Source organism: Periplaneta americana, chromosome 10 (assembly GCF_040183065.1).
Source record: "Periplaneta americana isolate PAMFEO1 chromosome 10, P.americana_PAMFEO1_priV1, whole genome shotgun sequence".
NCBI classification, from domain to species: Eukaryota; Metazoa; Arthropoda; class Insecta; order Blattodea; family Blattidae; genus Periplaneta; species Periplaneta americana.
Genome location: NC_091126.1, coordinates 42,388,249 through 42,405,542, shown reverse-complemented (window position 1 = coordinate 42,405,542; position 17,294 = coordinate 42,388,249). Strand labels below are relative to the sequence as shown.

Below are 17,294 nucleotides of genomic sequence, written 5' to 3'. Positions count from 1 at the left end.
GTATGTACTCGTTTAGTGTGAAATGTAGTTCATCTATGACAGTAGGCCTATTGTTCACGAGAATTTTTGCGAATTTTACGTTTTCTTGCGAAAGTCTTAATTTGTGTGATATACAGGAAACATTGTATATTCTCTTTCATTTTCTTTATTTTAAAAGGAAATTATATCTAATATTTCGTGGAAAAACTTGGTACATATTTAAACCTTTTCACTTTCCCTTATGTAGATACGTTGAGACTCACCGTCTTTGACTTAAAGTAGACTCTCTAATTTGCCTGCTAGTTAATAGCTTTGTCACTCCTTGGTAACAATGCTATCGGCCTGCATGAACATAGAAGAGTGATTTTAACGGTACTTCAGACAATGAGAGTTTGTCAAACAATTCCGCATATTTCAACAAAAAGAGAGATTTTAAAGGTATCGTACTCCAGGCAATGAATCTTTGCAAACTTTTTCATTCTACTTGGTAGCTTTAAACAGTTAGTTTCCAAAGTGAAGTGATAGTGTGAAATGGAGCGAAAAACTGAAATAAATGCGTCTCCTCGTGTGGTGGAATACAGTAGCCATGGTTACAGTGATATTGTTCTGTGCAAATTTCGTAATGTTAGAATTGTGTGAAAACGCCGCGATTCATTTGAAAAATATGTAAAAGGTAAATCTCAGGAAAAACGTGTGGAAGGATGCTTAAAGATACAAACAAATCACCAAAGAGTCAACTAGGACTAAAGAGTTCCTTCGAAATCCAAAAATAGGCTAAGCCGACGAAGTGGAATTCAGCATGGATATTATATAATATTGTTAAAGTTAAGATTTAAATACACACATATATATATATATATATATATATATATATATATATATATATATATATATATATATATATATTTCTAATTGTTATAATAAATTGTACATCGAGTATTAAACTTATATATTTGTATTAATGTTATATAAATTAGTATGTCATTACAAGGTGTGTTACCCAAACTCTCCCCATAATATATGATTTTATTGCGACATTATCGGAAAAAAATTATCATCTATTAAACATCAAAGAAACGAATCTTTAAAAATGGTACGCAAAATTTTAAGAAAGTTGTCACCATTAGAACACGGTTCTGTATGTGAGATTGAAATTTTACATACATATTTCATATTCTTTCACATGTATGTTTCAAACATATATAAAGTAATATATAATCAATATAAATATTTCCCAGTAAATAAAATAGGTATGAGAGAGAAACAAGGTTTTGTTCTATTAAGGGATCGCTATACTGAAATTCCCAAGTTCCATATTCACAATAGTGAAATCAATAACTACTATAGTTATGAAGCTAGATTAATCAAATTTTGATCACTGGTATACCTCGTTAATAATGACAAATGTACAAAATTTCATAAAACTATGATAAATGGTTTGCATTTCATTAATATTTTATTAAAATATTGAATCGCTTTATATAAAAAAGTTCCTTGCGCCACAATTCACATTATTCTTAACTGATATTTATTTATATGGATCCTCATACACATGGGATCAAAACTTACTATAGGAGTTTGCTGTAAATTTAATCAGTAAAGTGCTAGAATTTTTTATTATAAAATAATAAAAAATAAAATATTAATACTTATCAAACATTCCTAATAATTTACCGATTGACTATACAGAAAAACCCAATAGTAATGTTTATTCCAATGTATATAAAGAATCATATTGTAAGTGAATTTCAGTTAAAAATAATATAAATTGTGGTGCAAGGGACTTCTTATATTATAAAGCAATACAATATTTTATTAAGATATTAATAAAATGCAAACCACTTATAGAGGAATACAATTTTGTATATGTGTTATTATTACCTAGACACATCAGTGACAAAATTTTTGCGAATTTAGCTTTAAAAAACATGGAAGTTGGTAATTTAAGTATAGTGGCTCCTTAATTTTCGTGGCATTTATGTAATTTTTCTTCGATTATTTTTAAAGAGAGTTCAAACTGAGTTCCGACATTCTAGTAGATTGATTTTAAAAATGTACCCTTATGGAGACTTTTCCAGAGAATGGTTTTAAGGACGTAAGTAAACAAAATCACTGCAAGAAATATTTTATTAGTTTCAAGTAATTGACTCAATTTATTTGCCAACATACAGGAGTATACAGGCCTACCATTTTAGAGTTTCGTTAGAGTTGTCATTAATTTCACTGGAGTTTTTAAAATTATATATTTAAAATGTAAGGCAAAATAAAAGAACTAATTAATCTAAAAGTCCATGCATTTAAAATTGAGAGTAATTCGTAGTAGGGATTATGAAATGCTGTGATATATATGAAATTACATTTATTTGACTGAAATATTATAATTATAATTGAAAGTGATACACAATAAGAAGTTCCACGTAACATCAATTATATATAGAGTTTCCAGTTTCAACGATAAATTCACTTGTATTTATTATTTACATGAAATGAACACATATAAATCCTCAGCTTTTAAGTAACATCAACCATTTAAAGAAGTATGATAAATGAAAACACAAAGAACAACTCCTTCATTGTCTTTCTCTTTTGATACTAAATTCTTATTAAACAAGAACAAGCAATTTATTTCCAGATGTCATATAAAGTAACTTATTTCAACCGAGTATTCACCATCTTAATTAAGTTGTCATTAATTATCATTAAAATTAATTATCACTATTGGATTACCTTTAGTTCAGTCAGTGAAGTACTTGTAACAAAATAAATCAAACACTGATACAGAACTATAATTTTCAATTACTTTAATCTACTATAGTGTGTTGTTATACTTAACAATGTTTTCACTTTCATCATTTGATATGGATATGGAAGAGAAATTCGATCTGTTTGATAACTTTACATCTGATAAAGGTATTCATTTATAACATTTCAACCATAAGGATATTGGTTTCTTAACATATTTATGCTAGTATAAAATGTAGGCTGAATTAACATAAGATACAGAACTCCTTTTCGTTTTCTCCTCTCCAAGAATGTCGACATGAATATTGTGGCTGAATCCTGTAAATCATGTATTGAAATCCCAATTCTCATTTTAATGCAGTGCCTTATTAACCATTTTATCAACTATGATATAACAATTCATTTAAAAATTAAGCACAAAAATATATTATATCAAAATTATTAATTCGTAGCGAATGTGATAAACTTTTAATTTGAATTTAAAGGAGTTACTATGCAACATAATCATGACATTTTTTTCCGTAAAGATTCTTAATGTTCTGCTTTCAAGTCTATTAAAACGTCTGAAACGAACTGCTCTTCTTCGAGTGAATGGGCATATGTAACTTTTGGCTAAAAATGTCACTGAACTGAATCCCAGTATTTTCAGGGTTATTATACTACATTTAAAAGTCCATTTCTAAAAGTCACTTTAGTTCTACAAAATGGAAAACATTTTATTTAATACAGAATCCATTACCACTATTTACCCTTTATTAATCTTTGGCGCTATAATTGTATTTTCAATATTTTAGTAATTTGACGGTAATAATTGACATTAACAATTTAAAAGCAATGAAAAAATAGTTGGTATGTGCTTGGATCAGAGAGTGCAGTGAGTTTCCTTGTGAAAGAATTTGTGACTATTATCGACCTTATATTCTTCTAGTAGGCTACATTGATTCAAGAAGGAATGAAGTGTTTCTTTGAACATGCATAGATACAATGCAATAATTAAATTAATATCTAAGAATTACAGAAAGCATAAAAGTGACGTTTTCTTATAAAACAAAATAATACATTAAAACTTCTCAACCTTACAAAAGAAAATAATAGAGTTCGTCTGGAAATTGTAGTTAACAATTCTCGATAATTTCCCTCTTTCTCTACTTCAGTTTTATAGACAATCAAATTAATGTTAACATTCTACTACTTCTTTACTGAGTGAAACATTTTATTATTAAATGCTCTTCTTTTCTTGAAGTTGAGCATTGATTTATATAACATCCATCCTTAACGAGATAAATAAACGGTAGTAATATATCTACATGTAGGGTACTTTTATGATAATTATTGCACTGTCACGTTTCACTTCCTATTATTTATGCCTTATTTAAGACAGAATAGATCTGTCTGGTAGAATTCAGTTGTTGGCTTGTTACAACATGAAACAAGCAGGGTCCTAAAATAAAGTTATGCTTGTGTGATGTTTACAAAAGAAAAGAATACAATTGAATCGATTATTGTTGAAAGGAACTAAGTCCACTTTTTAAAGTTTTGAGATAATCGAAAACCATATTTTTTATGTGTACAATATATGATGGTTTAATATTCGATAGATTATCCACAAAACAGTATTTTTCGATTACCTCAAAACTTTAAAAAGTGGACTTAGTTCGTTTCAACAATAACCGATTCAATTATTTAGTATGATATTCTCTGTTAAATCCTTCAATGAATTCTCCCCTGGTTAAGTAAAAAGATTACCGATAGGCTATATTATAATACACACAAAATTACACTTGATCATTTGCGTTAATTAATAGTCCTTGAGTGTAGATCAGATTTGTGCTATATATGGTGACGTAATATGATTTTTTTCCGTTTGAATGAATGTTGTGCAATAAGTAATGTCATTATTAATCAACTTGTATCGTGACAAGGAAATACTCATTAAGAGGCCAGAACCTTCATTATACAGAAGACAACATTTCTTAAAAATTTAGGAGGTTGATTTCATAGGGACGTGTATTGCGCTTATATCTATCTTATTATTGTCCTCGTTATTGTCAAAGATAATTACAAATTCAGTTATTGTAATATATCACACAGTATCTATGTAAAATTGTAAAGAGGGAAAGGGTTTTTATTAAATATTCGAAAGAAACGGCGATTATTTCTCTAATAACAATGATAGAAATAGATATCATTAGTATGTTCATTTAAATCTTACTGAATTTTTTGTCACACTCCATTGACTTTACCATCCTTTACTGCTTGCGAGGTGGGAGTGTTTTAGAGCAAAATTCCGTTCTTGTTAATGGCAATAGAGCGAAAACAATGACAGAAGTAACCGCAAGCTTAACACGGACTTTAAATTTTAGTGGAAAATATTTCCCCTTCTTCAAAGAGTCTTTACTATTGTAGAGCTATAAATAAAGTAAAGGCACTCATTCTACACTGTCCAAGACCAGCCATGATCGTAATACATGTGTTACGGAAGGTCGATTCTTTACCGATTTTATCTTTTGATAGGCAGAATCCTTCAGATGTGTTTGCAAAATTTGTGGCATTATTACAAGTTTAAAGCCTCTGACTGAATTGATTTAGTTCTAATAAAAGAAGATGCAATTATTTTACAGAGATGTGAGAATATTTTGCACTCAATTGAACTTTGAAGTATGGAAAATATTTTAGTATTGACTACGTACGTCATACTTACTTTTGACCAATAAAACTGTGCGAAAGGACGTATTTCAACCAATCACGGCAGTTTATAGCTACAATTGTATCACTTCCCTAACATTTGTTTATTTTTATCACTTCTCTAGCATTTGTTTGTTTTTATCACTTATTCAGCATTTGTTTCTTTGTTTGGCAACATTTCAAACTGCAAATTTTTTACGGTACTGTAAAACATGCTTTGCGATCGTCATTTGTTTACCACATAGAAGATAGTCAACTTAAAATGGCGGCTCGATTCAAACGTTTTGGTGGAGCTAACGTTAGTGAAATAGAATTGTAGTAAGTCCATTTTTTATTGTATTAGAGTACTTTATTTCTTCTAATGTTTATATACTTTCTTCTAATCGTGTAATAGCCAATTAAATCCCACTCGAGTTTTGATTTTCTCTGGATAAATCAAAACCTCCAGTGAGGTTAGCTATATAGAACGTAAACGTTTTTGTACAACTTCGTGAACTCGGAGGTATCACGTGAAGATAATTTTAATCCATTTTGGATTATTAATACATTACACGAATTATTTATAAGTATCGTATTTTTACTTTGTTTTAATTTTCATTGCTCCTCCTCGGTGTAAAATTACAATCTTTAAAATGTTAAATATTGCATTTAAAGGCTTATGACTTTCCCAACCATAGCTACTATGTCTGGGTTGACAAATTTGACAAGAAGCGTGTTGTATCAAAACATGATCTGTAGCGTCTCACAAAACATCCTTTTATAATATAACATGTATATAAACGACAGTTTGTAAGCAAGGCATCTTTGAGGTGGTGTTATCCTCTTTTATTTGTCTACTATCGATATTTTTTGGGAAATATTCCATTAATAATGTTTCCTTTGGAGCGCATAAGTTGAAAGATAAGTTCCAAAGATAATTTATATATCAAATTATTAACATATTTTTGATAACACGGTATATACATTTGGTGTTCGAATGGAATTGAATATTCGAACACATTTGTGCACTCTGTGATTCAAGCTGACACCTACATTTCAATTTTTTCTAGTCTATATTTATAAAACTTGAAAATTTTTTATTCGGAATTTGATTCCTGTTAAAAATGTCTTCATAGGTTATGTGAAAAGAGTTAAAATTAAGGAAGTGTAACTCACTAGTAGCCAGAAGTGATCACATCGTTTTAAAATGCTTTAATAATATATCTTATTCCAAAAAGTATAAATTGCAGGATAAAAGTTTTACATGGAAGCAAATGTCGAATTGAAGAGCTTTTAATTGTTCATTCAGGCACCCTTATATACCCGTTCCTTCTGGTACCCATGTGGTTGAATTATTTCTTATACACTTCAAGTTACATTAACATTTCAAGAAGATTATCTTACTTGAAATAATTGCTCAACACCGTTCTGAAGTTAATACATTGACCACAATGTCTTGGTACAAAACTTTATAATTTTTTCCCCAAACGTTTCAATTACGCTTCGAAGTATATACATGGATTCACATGTCACACGCTACAACAATAGATTTTCAATTATTTCCACTCATATTCTTAAGCTATTTGTAAGAAATTGGTATCCTACATTAGGCCAGCAATAATATGGATACACTTCGTCATGAATGTATTAGGCCAAATATTGAACAAAAATATGTGTACGTTGAATGTTTTACATATCTAAATCTATGTGTTAAGTAAATATAATTGTAATCCATTACACTTTGATATCACCACGTTGCTTACGATGAAGTTTTGGGGCGACTGTGCAGCATGTTGGTAACTCTCTTTGCTGACGTTTCGTAGTTCTGCTTTCTGCATCATTGAACGATAATCTAATGATCTGACAGTTTAATAATGTAAAATAATAGTGGGAATATCAATTTATTGCACACAAAATCTATGAGTTTTTGAGATAGTTTCCAATTTCCCACTTTTAAATTAATGTTTAAGAATACTGTAGTGGCATAACACTGTAAACTGCTTTATTACTAAACATAACTAAATAACAGTGAATTTAATTTTGTGGTTTGGTGATAATTATAAAATGTCATCATACCAGCAGCAAACATGAGAGTTTTGTTCCACAAATCAGCTACGAAAGCTCAGGATGTATTATTTTGCGTTTCTTTCGAATATATTTCAATAGTGTTTTAAAATTAGGGCGGCCAAATTCCTAATATTGAAACCGGAAGTGATTTTTCACCTCTGTCATTGTTTGAAGTACTAAAGTCATTTAAGACTGCTTAAGTAAGATGGCCACTTTACTTTTAGTACATAATGTTAGTCATAGAAATTAAGTAGAGTGAGCTTTCTTTGATCGTGATAGTGTGTGACAACGAGCCATGCTTGATCCTAAAATAATTTCTGTAAAGTATGATTCTCCAAGAAAATTAACAAATACGGATAACTAATATTGAAGAAATTTTGTATTTGAGGTGACTCAGTCATATTTCTAATTTCCTCATCTAAGTATGAAAATAATGTAATAAATGACATTGTTTTCTATTTGAAATGAGTTTCAAAGGAATTTAATATACTGATGTGATTGAAGAAATGTGTAACTCCTTGCAATACACATAAAACATTATAGGCTATCTGTCTCGGTTTGCAGTATCAGTAACTTATGGTAGTGACTTACGAATCGTCATGAATTCTAAGCGTATTTATGATTCAAATATTTTGTTTCGTCATGGTTCCTTGTAACACCTCACAAAATAAGTAAACATATCATTTCAAGGGTATTTCTGCTCATGTCGTGCACCAGTCTATCTCTTACATAAATTTTGTGAATTAGATTTTCAGATATACTCGTACAATAGAACATTCTATACTGATGTTGATTAGATTGTTATTTACTTATCACTGAAAATATATTGAGTATAAAATATTGATAAAATTACTCTGATGGTATCGCACAACACTGCTTTTAGATCTGTTTCAAGGTGAGAAGACGACTACTCAAAATATTTCATTTGTTATGAACAAAATTCACAAACAGTAACCTAGTCCCACAACATGACTTTGCGGAACAGAAGTTAATTGAGATTGCAGTGCCCTACATATTTCCCAAAATCGAAGAGATTAATAGAATAGAAGGGCCTTCTTCTGTGACTTAATGCGAAGTCCAGCTGCTTGGTGACTGGAAACGCTTTGCTCACTAGTGGTGGAAGAAGCCATTCTCCACGTCCATAGTGCTCTGAAAACAGACAGAAACAACTGTGATATATTTTTTTAATTTTATATAGGATTTTTTTTTAATTATGGAGATTTCACACAGGCGGTAGAGAAATAAGAAATTCAGGTACCAATACTATTACTTAGGGAAAATACTATGTTCATTTCGAGTTCACGAGTTTCTTGATGTCAGTGGCGGAAATACGTAATTTGTTCGGAGAAGGTCAAGAATTTTCTTGTGTAAAATTTTCATGAATAGTCTTGGCATAATTGTAATGTGGGGATTAATATGCTCTATTATCAACTAATTTAATCCTCCAGTGAGTCGCGCACTCAAATGCAACGTTAATGATCGTGTGGTTCACATTTGTGATCCATATTTGAAGTTAATATTTTTACATGTGAGTTTATTGGGTAGTAAGAATAAAACTTGAGTATTTTCTCAAGGTTTGTACTCAAGATTATGAGCATTTTCTGTGACTATATAGTCTTAACCACTAGAACGTACTCCTTTTCGAAAGAATAAAAACATTCTACCTAACGTGAATATGTACTTATCTCAAACAGCCATCTTGATCATTTAAAAGTTAGTATAAGTTATACTCGTGTTATACATCCTCTTTGACCCCATTGCTCTGTGACGCTCAATTTTTTTAATCGATTTTCACATGCTGTCGGCATGCTGTAATGGTTTGTATTTTGATTTCTGTAAATATTGATAATGGATAGATAGATAATTAAATAAATAGTTCAATTACATGAAAGGGAGAGTGAATAAAAAAGTGACATTAATAAAACAGGAAACAAGAAAACAATACTGGGAAACCATGATTAACAAGATGTTGAATGGTGATTACAATCAATTTCTAGAATTCCAGGTACCTATCTTAATAGTATTTTTTATTATAGAGCAGTTATTTATATATAATTATAGACTATATAATTTTAAAGTTACAAGTAATTGCATTTCTCACATTTTACAAAATAAACTGTAATTTTTAATAATTATAAATAACAATAAAATCTAATCGTATAATTTGATACAAATTCATATTTTTATAGGCCATGTTTTTTTATGAAGAACGAATACGTATTTAAACAATTTACATTTACTTTTGGAAAGCGTTAAAGATTTTTTATTTTTTTTTTTAATACACATGTTCACGTATTTTTCTATATTTTTCCATGAGTCACTATGAGTATGTAATCAAAAATGGGTAAGTACTCAAATGTTTTTATTCTTACTGACAATAGTATTTACTAAAAATGTCTAGTATATACTAAAAATGTCTAGTATATACTATATACTCATTTTTATTCCTATCGCTCATTGTTTTAACTTTTTCTGGTTAGTTATTCATTATTACACATTAGCAGAGTATAACTGCATTCATTTTTCATTATTCACGTAACAATTGTTTCTCCAAATACTTATTATAATAAATGCTGTAAAAACATAAATTTAGTGGCTAAGAAAGTTTCCATAGAGCACAATCGTGATGCAAGAATGCGTCCACTTAATTGTGCGCCAAAAATATTTGCTTAACACTTGACAGATACGAGAAACAGAAGGGGTAAAAAGTATAAAAGAAAGGTACACGGATGACAGATGCGATAAGTGCTGATATCTCGGATCATCAATAAAAATAGAGTACTGGATCTCTATTGTGATCCACGCGACCACTGAGAGTTAAAACTATTTTCATTCGTCACAATAACAAATAGTCAAAAAGCCAATGGACTATCAGATCAAAATTTTGTACAGAGGGTGATTAATGTGTTTAATGAACAAATTTGAATTATGAAAAAATATAGTTGCTTATTATGAAATTTAATTGAAATAAATATTTTTTCAACATACGTTGAATGCTAATTTTTGTGAAGTTGGTTGTACGTAAGTAGAAAAAAAGCATGTTAAAGCTTATTTTTATTTTTTTTTTCGCACTCCTGATAATAGCTTTAGTAATTGTGACTAATTTTATTGTGTAATCGTTAATCGATTGTAAAATCCCACCTCTGACAAGAAGGAAGTGAACATCATACACACACGGGATGGAAGTGATTGTAACTGTGCAGAATGAAGGGTGCAGTAAAATACATGAAAATAAATAAAAAAACCTGTTATGCGTTTCGTAATTAAGTGATAATAATAATATCTATTTGTTTATTCTGGCGAAGTTACGGCCACCAGGCCTTCTCTTCCACTTAGCCAGAAACAAAAGAAGCTGATACAATTTTACAGACTAATATTTAAAGAATACTAATAAAAATTTATATAGTTATACAAGCACAAGTCGAGTAAAATAATGCGAACATACTAAATAATAATTACAAAATAATATAAGGCTAGAAGTTACACTCAGTGAATATGCAAGCGGTAAGTGAACCAATATTACAAATTACAGGAATAACAAATTCAAATGTAAATTATAACTATATAACACTGAGGAAAATTACATATATACACATATACACAAAGGAGAACTAAACCTGAATACTGGTCACGTGTTTAAACAATTCACTTTTAAATTGAAATATCGTTCGACAGTTCCTGAGGGAGCTGGGTAGGGAGTTCCAGAAACAAATTGCTGATACTGTGAAAGAGGAAGAATAGTGAGCTGTTTTATGGCAAGGCATAGATAATAAAGGGTCATTTTTAGAACGAGTACCCATGCTGTGATAAGAGGATAAGAAATTAAAACGCACCGACAGATAGTTAGGCGAAGAAGTATTGATGATGCGATATAGGAAAATTAGTGAATGGGTATATCTTCGGTCCTGTAATCTTACCCATTGGAGCGTTTCAAGGGAAGGTGTAATGTGATCGTATTTGCGGATGTTGCAAATGAAACGTACGCAGGCATTATGAACGCGCTGAAATCTTTGGGCGAAGTTAGAATTTAAATCTGTTAGTAGAATGTCGCAATAGTCAGAATGTGGCAGCACCAATGTTTGTATGAGAATTCTTTTTAATTGAAAGGGTAGAACATTTTTCAGGCGATTTAATGAATGAAGGATGGAGAAGACGGTCTTGCATGTGTGTGTGTGACTTGGACATTCCACTTGAGGCCCTCGTCAATGTACACACCTAGGTATTTAACAGAGTGCGTGGATTATTAGAAAATTAGGCTGGAATTCTGCGTCGTTTGACAACAGCGCATTCGCGGCTTGGGAGCAAATACATACATGCACTCGGTCTCAATAGCGATGTTCCGTCCCTTAAACTACAGTAGGGCTGCCAGACTTCCTAACGGCAGGCAATAACAACACTTGTTAAACTTTTTTTTTAATTTATGGAAAACCGTTCATTTTATATAAAAACTCTAAAGAGATAAATCATTCTTTGTCAGATTGTCTAATGGTATTCTTAAAAGTAAGAATAGTAACGAATGGTACTTATCGAGTAAAACAGTGTTAACATTTAGAGGAAGAATTTCTTCTGATTTTGGATGGATATAGTATAAATATTTTTGTTGTTACCTTCCAAATTGTTGTCTTTATAATAAATTAAAAAAATGTGTTATCTTGATTAGTGACTTCTTCATAACAGATTATTGTTAATAATACTTCGATCGATAAATAGAAAGCCAAAACCTTGCACTATAGAATGTGTTAATTAAATTATAACACTGAACATATAGATTAATGAACATAAAACACGTAACGCGTTGAGTGCCTGACTTCAACAAAGTTGAAACTGCATCTGAATTCATTATTGTGATGTTTTGAACAGCAAACAAAAAGAACATCCGTTTCGTGTGATTGTCGCAACGATTCAGATTTTGTTCTTTTTGTAAAATGATTTCGAAGTTCTTTCATTTCATGAAAATAGGTAAATTGTAAGCTATAGATTTGAAATTTGGGCCACAAAAAGGGTAATAATTATACTATAGGACTATAATATTTTAGGGAGGTAAAACTATGATATTTATTCACCCCTGAAGTTTTTTAGGGAGTAAATCTTACACTTTACACCTAGTCAGGGTCTGATTTAAGCAGGAGCCTATGGTGCTTCTGCTCAGGGCCTCATGTTTCTAGGGGCCTCAAAATCCAGAAGCAAGTTTTTTTTTAAATGAAGTGTGCCTAATGAAATAGACAACAACTCTGCCAACTGAAAATCAGAATTGAGGGAATAAGTAATTGCATAATAAATTATTATGTTAGAAAACGCATAAAAATCACTTTATTGTTTTACGTTTGATCGCAGTGCAATACAATACAATTCAGAGTTTAACGTGTTCAACTTGTAAAAGTTGGCTACAATGTGCAGTTTATTCAAATTGTAATAGTACTTACTTACAAATGGCTTTTAAGGAAACCGAAGGTTCATTGCCGCCCTCACATAAGCCCGCCAGCGGTCCCTATCCTGTGCAAGATTAATCCAGTCTCTATCATCATACCCCACCTCCCTCAAATCCATTTTAATATTATCCTCCCATCTACGTCTCGGCCTCCCTAAAGGTCTTTTTCCCTCCGGTCTCCCAACTAACACTCTATATGCATTTCTGGATTCGCCCACACGTGCTACATGCCCTGCCCATCTCAAACGTCTGGATTTAATGTTCCTAATTATGTCAAGTGAAGAAAACAATGCGTGCAGTTCTGTGTTGTGTAACTTTCTCCATTCTCCTGTAACTTCATCCCGCTTAGCCCCAAATATTTTCCTAAGCACCTTATTCTCAAACACCCTTAACCTATGTTCCTCTCTCAGAGTGAGAGTTTTATTGTAGGGATTCGTAACAAGCTGTTTTTTTACGGTGATGGGTTGTTAGCCCTTCGCCCAACCCCCAAGCTGGAGGACCATCCCTTATCGGCTGTCCACGACTGCTTATTCAATATATTCGCAGCTACCCTCCATATCTGGAGGCCGTCTCCTCTATCCGCAACCTAAGGACGCGCCATGCCGTGGTGATAGGGACCCACAATTGTAATAGTAGGCCTATTTAAATAATTAATAATAAATTCGGCAACCAAAGTCAACAACATTGTCAGTTCTCGTTGTGTTGAGTGTTAAACCAAGTGCCTAGTGCTTGTGTTCCTTGCAGCTTATCTAATTTCTGTTCGTATAGTACCAGTGTGTAGTGGTAGTATTAAAGCGCTTTTGTAGGAATGTCCATAATTAAAAATGGAATTCCGGAGAAAATTTGAGTTAGGAACCATTAAAAGAAAACTATTAAGCAATTAAATAGCAGCAGAGTGCACTAATTCTGTATTTCCAGGTAATATATACCCTCAAAACATCGTTGTAAAATTATCGGATCACTGTGACCACCGACTGAATTGCACTTTCCTTAGAAGAAAAAATATTTAACAGTGTAAAAGCAGCAAATATGATTTGTGTGTAAAATTGCTGGAGAATAAAACGAAATTAAAAAATTGCTATAAAAATCAAGACCATGTTCCTCACCATCGACACTAATGCAAATGTTAAATTTCCACGTGCTGGGTTTTTACGCTCTTGTGAGTACGGGAGAGGGGCTGGATAACGTAGGAGTTGGTAGCTCACTGGTTTAAGTTTGTGTGGGAACGACCACCAATTTAAAGAATGGAGGAATGTTAATACTTAATTATTTTTGTTGCTACAAAACTAGCAAAATTAAAAAAAGAAAACTAGATAGCAGAAATGAACACTGATTTAGTCATTATCCCAGGAAGGGTGACGTCTCAGCTTAAATAATAGACGTTGTTAATACTGTGAACTCTTTAAGGATAATCTGCGTAGAGAGTATTCAAGTTGCTTAAAGGGAATCCTGCTCTGATCTCAAGGGGATAATTAAAAAAAACAGGTTTGCAGTTGCTGGGCTAGTGGGTATTTACAGCGTGGAATAGGATTAGCAGCGAGTTAAATGTAAAGGGTTACAAGATGTGCTACGTTTCTAATAAACTGCATTGCAGTGAGGATACCCGTCTGTGGCAGGATTAACAGTCTGAAGAAAAAGGAGTTCCAGTTCAGAAGATGAGGCATTGGGAGGGGAAAGAGGAGGAGGAGAAGAAGAAGAAGATAATGATGATGGTGAGTGAGAGTGATAACCTGAAGAGGATGTTGCTGAAGACTGGAACTGAAAACTTGAAAATAGCTTTAAATTTGTAAGATTTTTCATTCTGTACCTTTGAGACTGTAGGTCGTATTATATTGAGGCATGGTTATTTAAAACTATAAATATTTGAAAAATTAGGGTTGTATTATAATCTAAGTCGCACTAGATTCAGGCCAATGTAGAATATAACTGATACCACAGCAATAAATCGGAAACGACTAGAATAGTACATTATGCAACGAGCCTATAATGGTAGTAATTAAGACGCAAGTATGTTTGTTTATGGAACGAGCGCAAGCGAGTTTCATAATTTTCATACGAGCGTCTTAATTACCATTATAGGCAAGTTTCATACGACTTTTTATGCACGACCATATTTCTAACTTGAAATTATTCAAAATTAGGTCATGTTATGGTTATGTGCGAACTGACCTGAATTGTGAGATGTGCGCAGACGCGAAAGTATTGATTTTTTTCGAGACCGAATGTCATTGACCTTGATAGAGAATAAGATGAACATTAGTCTGATATAACCTGGAAATTGATTTAGAATTGAAAAACTAGATGACAAATTGAATTTATTTGAATATTATTTGCAATTAACGCTAATTATTATAGTAACAGAACATAACCTTCTGCGACAATATTGGATTTCCAGCCTCCGTGACTTTTCGCTAATTGTCTTTCGATTGCATATCCGAGAATAATCGATACTTGCGGTTTTATAACGGTACAAAGGTGACTTGTCATTGGCTGAACACCTGAACTTTAATGAATATGTGTACTTTAATGAGGTGCATTAAAGGGCTACTACCAGGTGTATAATTACTACATTTCAGCATGGTCGAGCATAAATTTATTTTCGACATTTCCAAAATTAAGCAGCGTAATAAATTTACCGCAACAATAAGTAATATTTATTACATATAATGAAACTAACATCTGTCCATTCTTATTATTATCATTAATTTCTCTAAATAGATTTACAAAACCTCTAATGACAATTACATTAAAATTCTCATTATAGAAATATATTTTAGATTTATATATATATATATATATTTTTTTTTTCTCCCTGTAACATAGTTCTAGTAAGCTTATATTAAATTAATTTTCATCATTTTACTATCTCAAATCTCAAATTAATTATAATTGATTGAATTAAATTAGCTCATAAATTAAGTTACTACTTCACCTTATAGGTTTATCTAAATTTAAATAAATATGTAGTCTACTAGTCGTTAAAACTTAACTGAAGAATATTGCTGGAGAACCTTTTAAGTGTAGTGTAAATATTCTTAATTTAAATATGTATTGTATTGATTAAGGCTGGTTGAGTGGAAGAGAATGCCTTATGGCCTTAACTCTGCCAGCGAAAGTAAAACATTATTATTATTATTATTATTATTATTATTATTATTATTATTAAGTGTCATAATAGAATCAATTATATCATTCAAAGAACAATTCGTCCACACCTGCGGAGTAACGGTTAGTGCGTCTGACCGCGAAACCAGGTGGCCCGGGTTCGAATCCCGGTTGGGGAAAGTTACCTGGTTGAGGTTTCTTCCGGGGTTTTCCCTCAACCCAATATGAGCAAATGAAGCTTAACTATTGGTGCTGGATCCCGGACTCATTTCACCGGCATTATCACCTTCATTTCATTCAGACGCTATATAACCTGAGATGTTGATACAGCGTTGTAAAATAACCCCCCAAAAAGAACTATTCGATTAGTTCCGTCACCATACTACTTTCTATGACATAAACTGAAGAGTGTGAACAATACAGTTCTTAAATACATAGAACAAAATTGTAGAGTAGATACAAAAAATGTTCTCCATCATAGTCATCTACGACTGTTGACATCTGTGATTCTATACATTAACTAGGGCCTATTTCCACTTTTAATTTCAACATATTATTTTTGTAGGTTATTGATCTTCATACATACAACCTGTTTTGACAACCACTCAAGAATGATGAAAATAGCTCTGACAACTTTTGCTGTTTACACTGTAGAATTATTGATACATCTCAGTAAACATCTGAGAGGATTTTAGGGACAAAAGACTTCAATAGAAAATGATCATGTTTAAATTTTTTTCATTGTTCTCAATAATATTACATTTAAGGCCGTGTCCCAAAGCTCCAAGTCTACTACACTCTAGTGAGTAGCAACTAGCTGATAGTGAAATACATACAAGGGGGTTATGGACACGTGTACTTGAATTACGGCTTTCTTCATAGACTATTTTTCTAAAAACTATGATATCACGGTGCAGTACCGAATTAAGGAAGCAATTTCATTACGAGTTATTTGAAGAAGATAACGGACTAAAATATTATAGTATTTAAAAAATGTACAGGAGGTACTAACAATATTACTAGTTGTCAGAATCTGTGTCATTAAACATTTGAGAGTCATCTTCGGGGGCCTAGTAGTTTATTTCATTTATTTTTTTATTTATTCATTTGTTGTTGAACATAACAGCCAAAGCCCAATTACAATGTTCACGACTAACAAAATGATAGCCGTTGGAACAAAGGCTCCCATGTTAAATCCCGGCCCGGGGCGATGAAATTGTTAACCTGATTTCATCTGGGAAGAAGGTAATGTTGCGGATTCCATATCGTAGATTTGGGGCACGTAACAGACACGATAAAGAGCTCCAGA

At 31.8% G+C, this 17,294-nt stretch overlaps 1 protein-coding gene across 1 annotated transcript in view; it reads right to left on the bottom strand.

The window, feature by feature from the left end:
• Window positions 1–1,722: 1,722 nt before the first annotated feature.
• LOC138707607 (uncharacterized) overlaps window positions 1,723–17,294 on the bottom strand; it is a 785,510-nt gene continuing 769,938 nt past the window's right edge. Inside the window, exon 3 of the mRNA XM_069837242.1 lies at window positions 1,723–8,601. Coding sequence (XP_069693343.1) covers window positions 8,563–8,601 — 39 coding nt within the window. The 3' untranslated portion in view covers window positions 1,723–8,562. The remainder of the gene's footprint in view (window positions 8,602–17,294) is intronic.